The sequence below is a fragment of the Tamandua tetradactyla genome, chromosome 2 (genome assembly GCF_023851605.1).
Source record: "Tamandua tetradactyla isolate mTamTet1 chromosome 2, mTamTet1.pri, whole genome shotgun sequence".
Classification (NCBI taxonomy): Eukaryota; Metazoa; Chordata; class Mammalia; order Pilosa; family Myrmecophagidae; genus Tamandua; species Tamandua tetradactyla.
The window spans coordinates 219,548,546-219,563,452 of NC_135328.1; the positions used below are offsets into that span (position 1 = coordinate 219,548,546).

General features: G+C 48.9%; 1 protein-coding gene across 9 annotated transcripts in view; it reads left to right on the top strand.

The window, feature by feature from the left end:
* NPHP4 (nephrocystin 4) overlaps positions 1-14,907 on the top strand; it is a 184,115-nt gene that overhangs the window by 138,318 nt on the left and 30,890 nt on the right. For all 9 annotated transcript variants that reach the window (XM_077151501.1, XM_077151505.1, XM_077151504.1 and 6 more), the window contains 3 exons: positions 4,065-4,245; positions 8,801-8,926; positions 11,032-11,222. In XM_077151501.1, coding sequence (XP_077007616.1) covers positions 4,065-4,245; positions 8,801-8,926; positions 11,032-11,222 — 498 coding nt within the window. The remainder of the gene's footprint in view (positions 1-4,064; positions 4,246-8,800; positions 8,927-11,031; positions 11,223-14,907) is intronic.

Below are 14,907 nucleotides of genomic sequence, written 5' to 3' on the forward strand. Positions count from 1 at the left end.
AAGTTCTTTGATCTGTTCTTACATCCAAGCTGCGTAAACAAGTACTGTTGTATGATTACAAACTATGGATGTATTAAAACTTATTTCCCCTCTGCCCTGTTATTGGACAGTTAGGTAATTATACCCTATTGCAAGCATTGCAGGGAGCATCTTGAAGTTAAATCTTTGGCCACATGTTTTGGCTCATTTCCTGAGGATAATGACGATAATGGTGCCGTCACAGTAATAATAAGAGCTGCTGCCGGGGGTTGATCGCTCTTAGGCTTCGTCTAAGGTGACCCTCACCCTGGCCCTGTGAGGCCAGCCTGTCATCATCCTCGTAACAGCTCAGAAACCGAGGCCTGTGGCCACACTGATCACAGTCATCAGAGCCGAGGTTTTAACCCAATTCTGACTCTGAAGCAAGCGCTCTCCACCATTACTCTCTCTCCAAATGGCACATTCTGAGAAGTGTGATTTCTGAGTCAGAGGATGTATCCGTGTGAAGCTTTGACTGGCCCTGTTGCTCCCGTGGGAGAGGACCAGCCTCCTGGTTTCTGCTCTGTTGTCTTCACAGGGTCTTGGCCTTTTAAAACATCGTTGTGGTTTTGATGAGTGAGAGATGATACCTTGTTTTTGTTCACATTACTTGCTTCCACGTGAGGCTGGGCATGTTCTTACACTTATCAGCCTTCCTCCAGAGGAGACTTCCCATTCTCTGGTAGGGGAGGCCCCTTCCCCAGAGACCGCAGGCAGTTGAGAGCGCCTGGCTCCCTGGGAGCTGTCAGGTCTGGGTGCCTCCACTCCCGGGGACGTGCTTGTCTTTGCTATAAGAATAATGCAAGAATTACCAGAGCTGCGACTTTAGGAGGCGCTGGTCCCCAGGGGTGCAGTGCTGTGCCCGAGGCCACCAGCTGCCTGGAAGCCCTGGCTGTCCTGATGCCACTTTCCCCCCTCCCAAGTGTGCCCTCCTAGTCCCTGGGTTAAGGCAGGCGATTTAGGGATTTAATTTGATTAGCAGAAAGAACCATGGCTAAAGAAACCCTGTTCCTAAAGTCCTGTGTCTGGACTGTTGGGTAACCTGGCTCGGACCTGACCCCCACCCCCCAGCCTTCTTTCTCATCCTCAGTTTGCTGGTTCTCAGGGCTGTTGCCCTGTCCTTCTGGCCTGCTCTTGCTTTGGTCTTCTCATGCTGGCTCTTACTGACCCTTTAGGTCTAGAGGTCACGTCTGCCCACCAGGAGGGCAGTTCCCTCAGCCTGTTTTCCCAGCTGTCCTGAAGGCTGTCCGTCCATTTTTGTTGGTAGTGTATTCCTCTCTTCTCTCTCCTTCTTGCTCTGAGGGTGGGGACCTTTCTTCTTTTGTCCCCTGCCTTGTCCCCACTGGGCCAGGCAGCACCCTGTGGGCAGTTGTGGTTGCTCTGGAAGGGGGAGGGCTAGAAGCTGGACCTGCCTCTGTTTTCAAGTTGCCCATGGCCCGATGGAGGCTGAGACTGGCCTGTCTGTGGCATGGGTGGTAATCCTGTGCAAATGTCATGCACTGGTTCTTTTTTTTTTTTTTTTTTTATTAATTAACAGAAAAAAAGAAATTAACCCAACATTTAGAAATCATACCCTTCTACATATGCAATCAGTAATTCTTAACATCATCACATAGATGCATGATCATCGTTTCTTAGTACATTTGCATCGGTTTAGAAGAACTAGCAACACAACAGAAAAAGATATAGAATGTTAATATAGAGAAAAAAATAAAAATAATACTAAGAACAAAACAAAACAAAACAAAAACCTATAGCTCAGATGCAGCTTCATTCAGTGTTTTAACATGATTACTTTACAATTAGGTATTATTGTGCTGTCCATTTTTGAGTTTTTGTATCTATTCCTATTGCACAGTCTGTATCCCTTCCGCTCCAATTACCCGTTATCTTACCCTGTTTCTAACTCCTACTGGACTCTGTTATCAATGACATAGTCCAAGTTTATTCTCGAGTGTCGATTCACATCATTGGGACCATATAGTATTTGTCTTTTAGTTTTTGGCTAGACTCACTCAGCATAATGTTCTCTAGGTCCATCCATGTTATTACATGCTTCATAAGTTTATCCTGCCTTAAAGCTGCATAATATTCCATCGTATGTATATGCCACAGTTTGTTTAGCCACTCGTCTGTTGATGGACATTTTGGCTGTTTCCATCTCTTTGCAATTGTAAATAACGCTGCTATAAACATTGGTGTGCAAATGTCCGTTTGAGTTTTTGCCCTTAATCCCTTTGAGTAGATTCCCAGCAATGGTATTGCTGGGTCGTATGGCAATTCTATATTCAGCTTTTTGAGGAACCGCCAAACTGCCTTCCACAGTGGTTGCACCATTTGACATTCCCACCAACAGTGGATAAGTGTGCCTCTTTCTCCGCATCCTCTCCAGCACTTGTCATTTTCTGTTTTGTTGATAATGGCCATTCTGGTGGGTGTGAGATGATATCTCATTGTGGTTTTGATTTGCATTTCTCTAATGGCCAGGGACATTGAGCATTTCTTCATGTGCCTTTTGGCCATTTGTATTTCCTCTTCTGAGAGGTGTCTGTTCAAGTCTTTTTCCATTTTGCAATTGGGTTGGCTGTCTCACTGGTTCTTTTTCTCTATCTTTGGAGCGTCGTTGAGCTGCTCATAGGGAGGTGCTGTTCTTCCTGTATTTAGTTCCTCTGGGAGCATCCCTCTTTCCAGCTGTCTGTGCCCTTCTCACAATGCTCTGAGTACCTGAAAACAGCAGTGAGGAGCAGGGCAGCTGTCCCCCAGAAGGTAACATTTGAGCTTAGACCCCACTGATAAGAAGGCAGTCTTTGGTGACTCTAGGGACCTCATGGCCCCAGGATGCAGGCTCCTGAGGCTGGAATGAACTTGGGGGGTGTTCTAGTTTGCAGGCTGCTGGAATGTGGTATACCAGAAACAGAACAGGTTTTAAAAAGGGGAATTTAATGTGTTGCAAGTGTACAGTTCTAAGGCCTTGAAAATGTCCAAATTAAGGCAAGCCTATAGAAATGTCCAAATTAAGGCATCCAGGGAAAGATACCTTGGTTCAAGAAGGCCAATGCTGTTCATGTTTCTCTCTCAACTGGAAGGGCACGTGGCGATGTCTGCTAGCTTTCTCTCCAGGCTTCTCCAACAGCTTCCCCAGGGCTCTGTATGTTCTGCTGGCTCTGTCTGCTCTGGTGGCTTGAAGGCTTTTTCCAAAATGGTTTCCTCTTAAAGGACTCCAGTTAAGAAACCCTGCTTTGAGTGGGTGAAGATGCACCTCCATGGAAACCATCTAATCAAAAGTTACCTCCTATAACTGGATGGGTCATATCACCATGGAAGCAATCAGAGAGATTTCACCTAGCCATATTGAATGAAGATTAAAGGACATGACTTTTCCAGGGTATACAACAGATTCAAACCAGCATGGTGGGTTAGAGGTGCAAGGATGGTGTATTTCCCAGAGCCACCTTCTCAGGTTCAGGTGAAGGGGCGGGACAGCCTTGCAGCTTCTTGTAGAGGGGTGACCCCCACTCTCCTTGGTTTGCTCTGGGGGTCTGCATGCTCTGGCTTGTCTCCCTCTGCTCTCTGCCCCTCTTGGGAGTATCCTGAGCTTCTCTGCCCCGGCCTGGGGCGCCTGCCCAGCCCTCCCTGCCTTGTGGGCTCTTCCTTGTGCTGAAATCTCTGGCTCAGCCTTCCTCCTTGGGTCGCTGCTGTGTTGCACTTTTCCATCTCTGTCTCCCCCATGTGACCATCTGCCATGCCCGTTGGTACATCCCATGCCCTCCTCTGGAGGCAGTCTATCAAAATATTTATGAGAAGACCCCAGCATCAAGGAGACACATTTTGGGAAGTTGAATTTGTGCCTTCTGGTACAGATTCAGGGTGTTCTGATCACCTGTCCATGCACAGACCAGGCCACCCTCCTTCCCGGTGGCTTTCTTGGTAGATCGGGTAGCTGCTTCACCCCCGGAAGGGCACCTGACCTCATGTCCCAACTCAAGTCTGACCCTGTGGTTGACCCTGCACTCTACCCCGCATCTGATGTCCTCTTCCTCACACAGCATCTCCTCCGCCAAGGGCGGCCAGCTGTCCAGGTGTCACACGAGCTCGAGGTTGTAGCAACAGAGTACGAGCAGGACATGATGGTGATGAGCGGAGATATGACCAGGTTCGGCTGTGTCAAGCCCATCGGGGTCCACACGGTCATGAAGGGCCGGCTGCATCTGACCTTGGCCAATGTTGGTAAGAGCCCCAGCCGTTCTGTCCTGCATCTCCACCCCCCACCGCTGCCCCAGGCAGGGCCTCTGTCCCTCAGGGAAGCCGCCATCTCCAGAGTGTGGGGTCAGACCCGTAGGAGGGAAAACTCCCGTTAGCTTTGCTACTGGGACTTTGGACCCTCAAGGGTCTGTCCTGACCCCGCGGATCTGTCCTGCATCCCTGGGAATCTGTCCTTGACCTCCGCAGTCTGTCCTGGCACCCAGGGTTTGATGCCCTGGCTCATTCTGATCAGGATTTGACTGGTTGTCTCAGTCCTGCCTCCATTTTGTTTCCTGTTGACATCTGGAGCAGTAGCCCATAGCTGCTTCATCCAGGAGGAGAGAAAGGAGAGGTGCTCTACACTTTCACCCCAGTTGGTGGTAGGAAGACAGAGAAAGGCATTTCTTTTGGGCCTGGCACCATGACCTTGTATCACATAATGCCCAAAGAACTGTCCTCAGAGAGACCGCGAAGCCCCTCCCTGCTGCGTGCCTGGGCTGGTGCTGACCAGGGAGTGGGTCGGGTATGGCACAGGAAGGTCTGTGAGGAACGTTCCAGAGGCTGAAACTGGAGGCCCCTGATGGGACTGGGGGTCGAGCCAGTGGGACCAGTGACCACACCCAGGCCTCCCTCGAGGGGACAGTGGATGGACCACGGCTTTTTCTTGGAAAATGGGAAGCACAACAAACAGCTGTCTGTGGTTCCTGGAGCTTTGCCTGTCTGCAGGGGACTCTGGCCTCTCTGTCCTATTAGGGAATTTTCCATTCCTCAAAACCCAGCCTGGTTTGAAACCCAGAGCCCCCTGGGCCCTGTCTACCCCGTGCCCGGCAGCCTGACAGCTCGGCAGTGCAGCGCCTGGCAGCGCGGTGGCGGCAGGAGGAGGCGGGTGAGTGCACAGCTCATTAAGCTTGGTTCGAGGCTTCTGTCTGCTTGTTTACAAATGTAAAATCCAAGGCAGCTTTGAACACAGACAATATGGAAACAGCAAAACTCAATTAGGTTCTGGAGAAATAAATGAGCCACATGTGAGAAGCTGACATTATCCCAAAGCTCCCACGACTGTGGGGCCCTGAGTTGCAAGAGGCGTCCTACCTCCTAGTCTGTGTTGGTTATTTTTATACTTAATTCACCAGCCCACAAATGTACAGTGACTCCAAGTTCTAAAATCTTATCTTCAGAAGAAAGATTGGCTCCATTATATGTTATCTTAAATTGTCATTTTCATACTTTGCCTGCAACAGAGAGATAAGCTGGTGGGATGGCGAGGCAGGCACAGCCGCAGAGGCTCAGCAGAAGCCCCGGAGAGGGGAGACAAACAAAGGACAAATGCCGAATGCAGCACCCCTTGTACTGGTCCGGCAGGGCTCCGATTTCCTCTGCAAATTTCACATTTTTGAAGAAGAAAAAAAGTGTCATGGCTCTTATCCCCTTGTAAACTTGGCTATTTTGCCTTGAGCCCTGGGTGCATGCCAGCAGGCTGGATGATGGCCATGTGAGTCTTCAGGGTGAGAGGTGGGGTCCAAGCCAGGCCCCCACATCTGGCGACCTCACCTCAGCCTGCACAGCCCCATTGTGTGCACGAGCTCAGGGCCAAGTGCAGAAGCACCTGCTCCAGGACAAGCTTTCCAGACTTCCTCAGTCCCCAGGGAATCTTAGGGCTTGGTGGCTTCTTTTCTCACTCAGGGCCTGTGACTTTCTGAACGGCTCTACTGCAGGGGCCTTTCAGTGATCATTTGGCACATGCGTGGGGATTGCTAGACCGTGGTGTTTTCTTTGGTCCCGGTGATCATGGTTGTGAAATAGGATGACAGTTCAGCCAGAAACTCAGCTGTCACTTGTATCAGGCAGCCTCTCTGGAGGGGCCACATGGGGTGGGGGCTCTGCAGGCCCCGTGCTTCAGCTCCTCCCACATTTCAAGGAGAAGCGTGTGCTCATGGACTCTGACAAAATGACCGAGGTGCGGGGTCAGCCACTTAGTGGGCGCCATCCTTGCTTTAGCAGCAGGGCTTGGGGTTGCTGCAGGGTGCCCTGGGGAGCACTGCCTGTTGGAGGGGAATTTCTCCTCAGCAGCAGCTGTGTTTGGTCCCAGGTGTCACCTTCTGTCTCACTGAAGGTGAAGAAATTCTGCGTCAGTGTAAGATTATCCCTGATGGAAGACGGCGTCCTTGCCATCATGGAGGGAGGATGTTCACACTTCCCCAGCATGTGGACGTTCACGCTTCCCCAACACAGGGACGTTCACACTTCCCCAGCATGTGGACATTCACGCTTCCCCAACACAGGGACGTTCATGCTTCCCTAGCACAGGGACGTTCTCACTTCCCCAACACAGGGACGTTCACGCTTCCCCAGCATGTGGACGTTCACACTTCCCTAGCATGTGGACGTTCACGCTTCCCCAGCACGTGGACATTCACACTTCCCCAGCACGTGGACGTTCACGCTTCCCCAGCACAGGGACGTTCACGCTTCTCCAGCACGTGGACGTTCACGCTTCCCCAGCACAGGGACGTTCACGCTTCCCCAGCATGTGGACGTTCACACTTCCCTAGCATGTGGACGTTCACGCTTCCCCAGCACGTGGACGTTCACACTTCCCCAGCATGTGGACATTCACGCTTCCCCAACACAGGGACGTTCATGCTTCCCTAGCACAGGGACGTTCTCACTTCCCCAACACAGGGACGTTCACACTTCCCCAGCATGTGGACGTTCACACTTCCCTAGCATGTGGACGTTCACGCTTCCCCAGCACGTGGACGTTCACGCTTCCCCAGCACGTGGACGTTCACGCTTCCCTAGCACAGGGACGTTCACACTTCCCCAGCACGTGGACGTTCACGCTTCCCCAGCACAGGGACGTTCACGCTTCCCCAGCACGTGGACGTTCACGCTTCCCCAACACAGGGACGTTCACGCTTCCCCAGCATGTGGATGTTCACACTTCCCTAGCACAGGGAGGTTCACACTTCCCCAGCATGTGGACGTTCACACTTCCTCAGCACAGGAACATTCACGCTTCCCCAGCACGTGGACGTTCACACTTCCCTAGCATGTGGACGTTCACGCTTCCCTAGCACAGGGACGTTCACACTTCCCCAGCACGTGGACGTTCACGCTTCCCCAGCACAGGGACGTTCACGCTTCCCCAGCACGTGGACGTTCACGCTTCCCCAACACAGGGACGTTCACGCTTCCCCAGCACAGGGACGTTCACGCTTCCCCAGCACGTGGATGTTCACATTTCCCTAGCACAGGGAGGTTCACGCTTCCCCAGCACGTGGACGTTCACACTTCCCCAGCTTATTCCCTGTCTTTTTTGGGGGGGTGGTGGTGCACGGTCCAGGAATCAAACTCGGGTCTCCTGCATGCAAGGCAAGCGTTATACTATGGAACCACCCGTGCACCCTCCCCGTCTTTTTAACAAGTCAGTGTTTTCAGTATAAGTAGAGTGAGAGGTCTGGCATGATAAAGTCAGCAGCGCCCCTCGCCTGCCTGCGAAGTGGCTGCGAGCTGCAGGCTGTGGCATTTGCCATCATTTGCTCTCTTGTGGGCTCCAGGAGTGCCGGCCGCCTGTCCTGTGAGCTGGCTGGGCCTGGTCTTGACTGTGCAGCAGTTTCCTGGGTTTCTGGGTCTCTCTTCCAGCGGAGCACATGGCCAGGTTTAAGCAGACTGTGGTCATTTCAGTTGGATGTGGGTGGGTCAGAGACCTGGTGACTATATGAGTAAGCTGACCAAGAAGGCTCCGGAAGATTCCCAGGCTTCCCCCAGTGTGGGAGGGGTCCGCATGTGCCTGGGCGGCTGCTTCGTGGAGTGGGTCCTTGAGCTGTGACAGAGCACTTGCCCAGGCCTGCCCGCCCACCCCACTGCCTCCTGCTGCACGTCCTTGCGGGAGGAAACGGTACCGAGTGCAAGGAGCCTGGGTGTCTTGGGGGCCACTGGGCCTTTGCACATCTCGCTCCCCTAGGACCCTGATCCTGGGCTCAGTGAGCGGGCACTGCTCCCGCTCAGCCAGAGGAAAGCTTGCGGGCTGCACTCCTCTTTGACAGACGCATCTCTACCCTCTGAGCCAGCTCCACTCCTCACCAAAGGCTTCCTTTACGAAAACACCCCCAGCACAGCTTCTCCTTTGTTGAGGCTCTTTCACCTTTGAGTGTTTCTGCAAAGCGCACAGAGGCTTGTCCTTTGACGAAGTGAGGCTGAAGGGGCTGATTGTCAAGCTCGTGGGATACCATGTGTGAGGCTAAATAAGGGTTGATCCGGATATCAAGGACTGAGGATCCACGTGCAACACACTCGAGGCTCCAGGACAGCTGCTGAGATGGCAGGAGTATGAAAAGGTAGAGAGGAGGAGAAAAACAAGCTGCCACTCAGCCTCTCTCAACTGGAAAAGATTCGCAATAGGGAATGGGATTGGGGGACGCCATGCTGGGGCGTGAAGAGGCCACTTGGCATCTGGGGCTCCCGGAGAGCATGTCGGCTGTCTTGTCCGACTCCTCTTTTCCCTCACTGTTTTGTGCTGGGGGGGTTCCTAATCTAGGCCGCACGTGTGAGCAGAGAGCGCGGAGCTGCAGCTTGCTGCCGCCGTCCAGGTCACGGCTCATCTCGAACGAGGGAGCTGGCAGCTTCCTGGGGGGCAGCCTCCTTGTGCGCGGAGGCCCAAGAGGTGAGTGGGGGCGGGCGGGGGGTGGGGAAGGAGAGGCTCAAAGTGGGTGAGGGCCATTCTCGGTGCTGGTGCTGCCGCTCAGGGTCGGGGATGGGCTGGCCGGCCCCAGACTCGGGTCATGTCTGTGCCCCCCGCTGTCTGGATGTGCTGCTGTAGCTGTGTTATTTTCATGGAGAAATTGTAATCCTGTGAGTGGCATTTGTCTTTGGTTAGCTGCTCATCTGCAAGGGAAGAGGAAGTGGAGAAAAGGTCAGGAGGAACATCAACTGATTTTTAAAAACCAATTTAAAACTCCCCCTGTAGGGGGTGGGGAGGAAGGACAGACCAGTTACTAAGCTTGGAAACAAAGAAGGATTCCCTGAAAATATTTTTTTTTCACAGCAGGGATGCTTTGAAGTTTTCAATCTGCTTAAAATGACCCCACAGACCAGACTATAAAATACTCATCATTTGAATTAAAAGTCGGATGTGCCCTTTAAATAGCGTTTTCCCCAGGTGTTGCTGGTTGTCTTGTATGACTCCGAAATTGCCTCCCCAGTTGTGGGCTTTGAACCTGTGCTCCAGGAGGGGAGTTCAGCACCGTGGCCCGCGAGAACTGAGAGGAGTGTTGGGGTTCCTTCTCATCCTGGGTCTGTTACCCCCAAGCCCCCTGAGCCTCCAGGCAAAACCTCTCCTGGTGAGAAATTCCTGTGTGTTCAGCAGATTTGCAGGAGGGGTCTGAGGCCCATTTCCACGGACAGGTTGAAGCCCTGTCCTGGCCCATCATCTTCATTTTTTGTAGAGAAGACGCCGAGGCCGAGAGAGGTCAGGTGACTTACCCGATTAGGTAGTTAGAGATGGTGAACTTGGGCAGCGTCTGGGTTTTCTGCTATGGGGTCAGTGCTTCTCCATCCCAGCCAACCGGGCAAGGCCTCTGGTATCCAGAGAGAGGGTGGCACACTGTCTCCACAGTGGAGAAGGCTCAGCGGGTTGGGGCCAGCAGGCGGCACAGGGTTGGAACTGGACAGGAGCTTTGTTTAGAGACCCTGAATCTCCTTATCTTGATCAAAATCAGTAGACAGGAAGAGTTCTAATAGAAAGCCACATCTTCACCCGCTGGGCGAGATTCTGGAATTAGGGAGTTGTGGAACATTTAGAAGGGTTCCCGGTACTTCCTGCCTCTCGCACCTCCAGTCCTGCAGGGTCATCCTGGAATGTCCTTTTGGTTTTACTGGAACCAGGAGAGGTGTTTGTTGGGGTGGTATGGTCTGAAAACATGAGCAGGTTCATTCAGACTCAGCCTGGGCAGAGCCCCCTTCCCGGGCACCTCTGCCCAGCGCGGGGGCTGCAGGCAGTTGAGCGGATCCCAGACGGACTTCCTGCGTGTGCCTCTGCACCCCAGAGAGGCCCGAAACACTCACTTGGTGGCCATTTAAGATGCTGAAGCCAACCATGGTAACCAAAGAGCAATTAGATGGCCTTAACATAGGATGTAGGATGAGCCTGGAAATAACACTTGTTTACTTGTCACTGAGGAAGAAGTGGTGAACAAGGGGAAAAAAATTGCTTTAGCAATTCTGATCATGCCTAGAGGTCTGTACCCAAGACCCAAGTCTGGTGTCTTTTCCCCTCTGTGCCCAGCACTGTCCAAAATCTAGAGCATGACCCTGACTTGAGCCCGAGGCTGCTGACCAGCTCTGTCCCCAGGATAACTTTGAGGCCCCAGTGTGATAATGCAGCTGAGAGCTCAGGGTGTGCCTGTGTCTGGTGGTCAGCAGAGGCCAGGCTGTTCTGGGGGAGGTGTTAGGTGGTCCTTGGAAATCCTGATGACTGACTCTTTGCCTATAAAATAATGGTGTATTAATAAATTGTTACGTAAGGGCAGAGATAAAAATTCCTTTTTTTTAGATGCTGGTGAAAGAAGGGGTGCTGTGGGGATCAGGCTCTGTACTTCCCATCGTTGTCAACAGTTTAGAGCCATACAGATTTGAGCCACAAACACGAATGCGATCCATGCGTTGAGTTCCCTTCCCTGGATAAAGTGGCTCAGGAGACTCGTCACCATGTCTGCCTAGGGAACATGGGGTCTACGCAGCCATCTCTGACCTTCTTGTTGAATCTTTCAGCCGTAAAAAACGTGGTGCAAGCCCAGAGGCTGGCGGACGTGGACAGTGAGCTGGCCGCCATGCTGCTCACCCCCAGGCAGAAGGGCGACGGGCGGGAGGCGGATGCCGTCCGAAGACGCAAGCTGGAGAGGATGCGCTCTGTGCGCCTGCAGGAGTCGGGCGGGGAGCCGGCGCCCGGGAGCAGGAGCCTGGTGAGGCCCGTGCACGCCGCCAGGAGCAGCCTTTGCCCGCGCTCTCCCTGCCCGCGCCCCCTTCTCCCCTACCCTCACCCTGGTCCGAGTGCGGAGCACAAGGGAAGTGGAGTTTTCCAACCACCCCGGCGAATTCTCAAATCGGCGTGATCTGGAATGTTTTCTGGAAGTTTAGGGTCTGGGGGCCCGCCCCTGGAGATTCTGATGCCATTGGGTTTGGGGCTGTCGTTGCAGTCTGGGTTTTTGGAAAGTTTCCCAGGCGGTTTTGAGGTTCTGCCTGCTTTGGGGACGGATGCCCTCAGCTAGTTACATATCAGGGTTTGCCAGTCTATTCATTCTAACCAGAAAAATTCCCTCTTTTGGCTGAAAAATCTAAGTAGGACCCTTTTATAAAGCGCCCCTGAGGAGTGGGATCAGGGGATGGTGGTCCCTCATGGGTGTGTGGAATGATGGGAGCGCGGGCCTCGAGGAGCCTCTTCTGAGATGACTTTAAGGCAGACGAGTGTCCGAGTAGATGATGTCCCTTCTCTTATTTTTTTTTTTAAAACCATATATATATTTTTTATTAATTAAAAAAATTAACTAACACAACATTTAGAAATCATTCCATTCTACATATGCAATCAGTAATTCTTAATATCATCACATAGATGTATGATCATCATTTCTTAGTACATATGCATCGATTTAGAAAAAGAAATAGCAAGACAACAGAAAAAGAAATAAAATGATAATATAGAGAAAAAATAAAAATAAAAATAAAAAATACAAAAATATATAAGAAAAAAAAACTATAGCTCAGATGCAGCTTCATTCAGTGTTTTAACATAATTACATTACAATTAGGTATTACTGTGCTGTCCATATTTTTTTTTTTTTTAAGAAATCATACCATTCTACTTATGCAATCAGTAATTCTTAACATCATCACATGGATGCATGATCATTGTTTCTTAGTACATTTGCATCGGTTTAGAAGAACTAGCAACACAACAGAAAAAGATATAGAATGTTAATATAGAGAAAAAAATAAAAATAATACTAAGAACAAAACAAAACAAAACAAAAACCTATAGCTCAGATGCAGCTTCATTCAGTGTTTTAACATGATTACTTTACAATTAGGTATTATTGTGCTGTCCATTTTTGAGTTTTTGTATCTATTCCTATTGCACAGTCTGTATCCCTTCCGCTCCAATTACCCGTTATCTTACCCTGTTTCTAACTCCTACTGGACTCTGTTATCAATGACATAGTCCAAGTTTATTCTCGAGTGTCGATTCACATCATTGGGACCATACAGTATTTGTCTTTTAGTTTTTGGCTAGACTCACTCAGCATAATGTTCTCTAGGTCCATCCATGTTATTACATGCTTCATAAGTTTATCCTGCCTTAAAGCTGCATAATATTCCATCGTATGTATATGCCACAGTTTGTTTAGCCACTCGTCTGTTGATGGACATTTTGGCTGTTTCCATCTCTTTGCAATTGTAAATAACGCTGCTATAAACATTGGTGTGCAAATGTCCGTTTGAGTTTTTGCCCTTAATCCCTTTGAGTAGATTCCCAGCAATGGTATTGCTGGGTCGTATGGCAATTCTATATTCAGCTTTTTGAGGAACCGCCAAACTGCCTTCCACAGTGGTTGCACCATTTGACATTCCCACCAACAGTGGATAAGTGTGCCTCTTTCTCCGCATCCTCTCCAGCACTTGTCATTTTCTGTTTTGTTGATAATGGCCATTCTGGTGGGTGTGAGATGGTATCTCATTGTGGTTTTGATTTGCATTTCTCTAATGGCCAGGGACATTGAGCATCTCTTCATGTGCCTTTTGGCCATTTGTATTTCCTCTTCTGAGAGGTGTCTATTCAAGTCTTTTTCCCATTTTGTAATTGGGTTGGCTGTCTTTTTGTTGTTGAGTTGAACAATCTCATTATAAATTCTGGATACTAGACCTTTATCTGATATGTCGTTTCCAAATATTGATTCCCATTGTGTAGGCTGTCTTTCTACTTTCTTGATGAAGTTCTTTGATGCACAAAAGTGTTTAATTTTGAGGAGTTCCCATTTATTTATTTCCTTCTTCAGTGCTCTTGCTTTAGGTTTAAGGTCCATAAACTGCCTCCAGTTGTAAGATTCATAAGATATCTCCCTACATTTTCCTCTAACTGTTTTATGGTCTTAGACCTAATGTTTAGATCTTTGATCCATTTTGAGTTAACTTTTGTGTAGGGTGTGAGAATATCCATTCTTTTGCATATGGATATCCAGTTCTCTAGGCACCATTTATTGAAGAGACTGTTCTGTCCCAGGTGAGTTGGCTTGACTGCCTTATCAAAGATCAAATATCCATAGATGAGAGGGTCTACATCTGAGCACTCTATTCGATTCCATTGGTCGATATATCTATCTTTATGCCAATACCATGCTGTTTTGACCACTGTGGCTTCATAATATGCCTTAAAGTCAGGCAGTGCAAGACCTCCAGCTTCGTTTTTTTTCCTCAAGATGTTTTTAGCAATTCGGGGCACCCTGCCCTTCCAGATAAATTTGCTTATTGGTTTTTCTATTTCTGAAAAATAAGTTGTTGGGATTTTGATTGGTATTGCATTGAATCTGTAAATCAATTTAGGTAGGATTGACATCTTTATTATATTTAGTCTTCCAATCCATGAACACGGTATGCCCTTCCATCTATTTAGGTCTTCTGTGATTTCTTTTAGCAGTTTTTTGTAGTTTTCTTTATATAGGTTTTTTTGTCTCTTTAGTTAAATTTATTCCTAGGTATTTTATTCTTTTAGTTGCAATTGTAAATGGGATTCGTTTCTTGATTTCCCCCTCCGCTTGTTCATTGCTAGTGTATAGAAATGCTACAGATTTTTGAATGTTGATCTTGTAACCTGCTACTTTGCTGTACTCATTTATTAGCTCTAGTAGTTTTGTTGTGGATTTTTCCGGGTTTTCGATGTATAGTATCATATCATCTGCAAACAGTGATAGTTTTAGTTCTTCCTTTCCAATTTTGATGCCTTGTATTTCTTTTTCTTGTCTAATTGCTCTGGCTAGAACCTCCAACACAATGTTGAATAATAGTGGTGATAGTGGACATCCTTGTCTTGTTCCTGATCTTAGGGGGAAAGTTTTCAATTTTTCCCCATTGAGGATGATATTAGCTGTGGGTTTTTCATATATTCCCTCTATCATTTTAAGGAAGTTCCCTTGTATTCCTATCCTTTGAAGTGTTTTCAACAGGAAAGGATGTTGAATCTTGTCAAATGCCTTCTCTGCATCAATTGAGATGATCATGTGATTTTTCTGCTTTGATTTGTTGATATGGTGTATTACAGTAATTGATTTTCTTATGTTGAACCATCCTTGCATACCTGGGATGAATCCTACTTGGTCATGATGTATAATTCTTTTAATGTGTTGTTGGATATGATTTGCTAGAATTTTATTGAGGATTTTTGCATCTATATTCATTAGAGAGATTGGCCTGTAGTTTTCTTTTTTTGTAATATCTTTGCCTGGTTTTGGTATGAGGGTGATGTTGGCTTCATAGAATGAATTAGGTAGTTTTCCCTCCGCTTCGATTTTTTTGAAGAGTTTGAGGAGAGTTGGTACTAATTCTTTCTGGAATGTTTGATAGAATTCACATGTGAAGCCGTCTGGTCCTGGACTT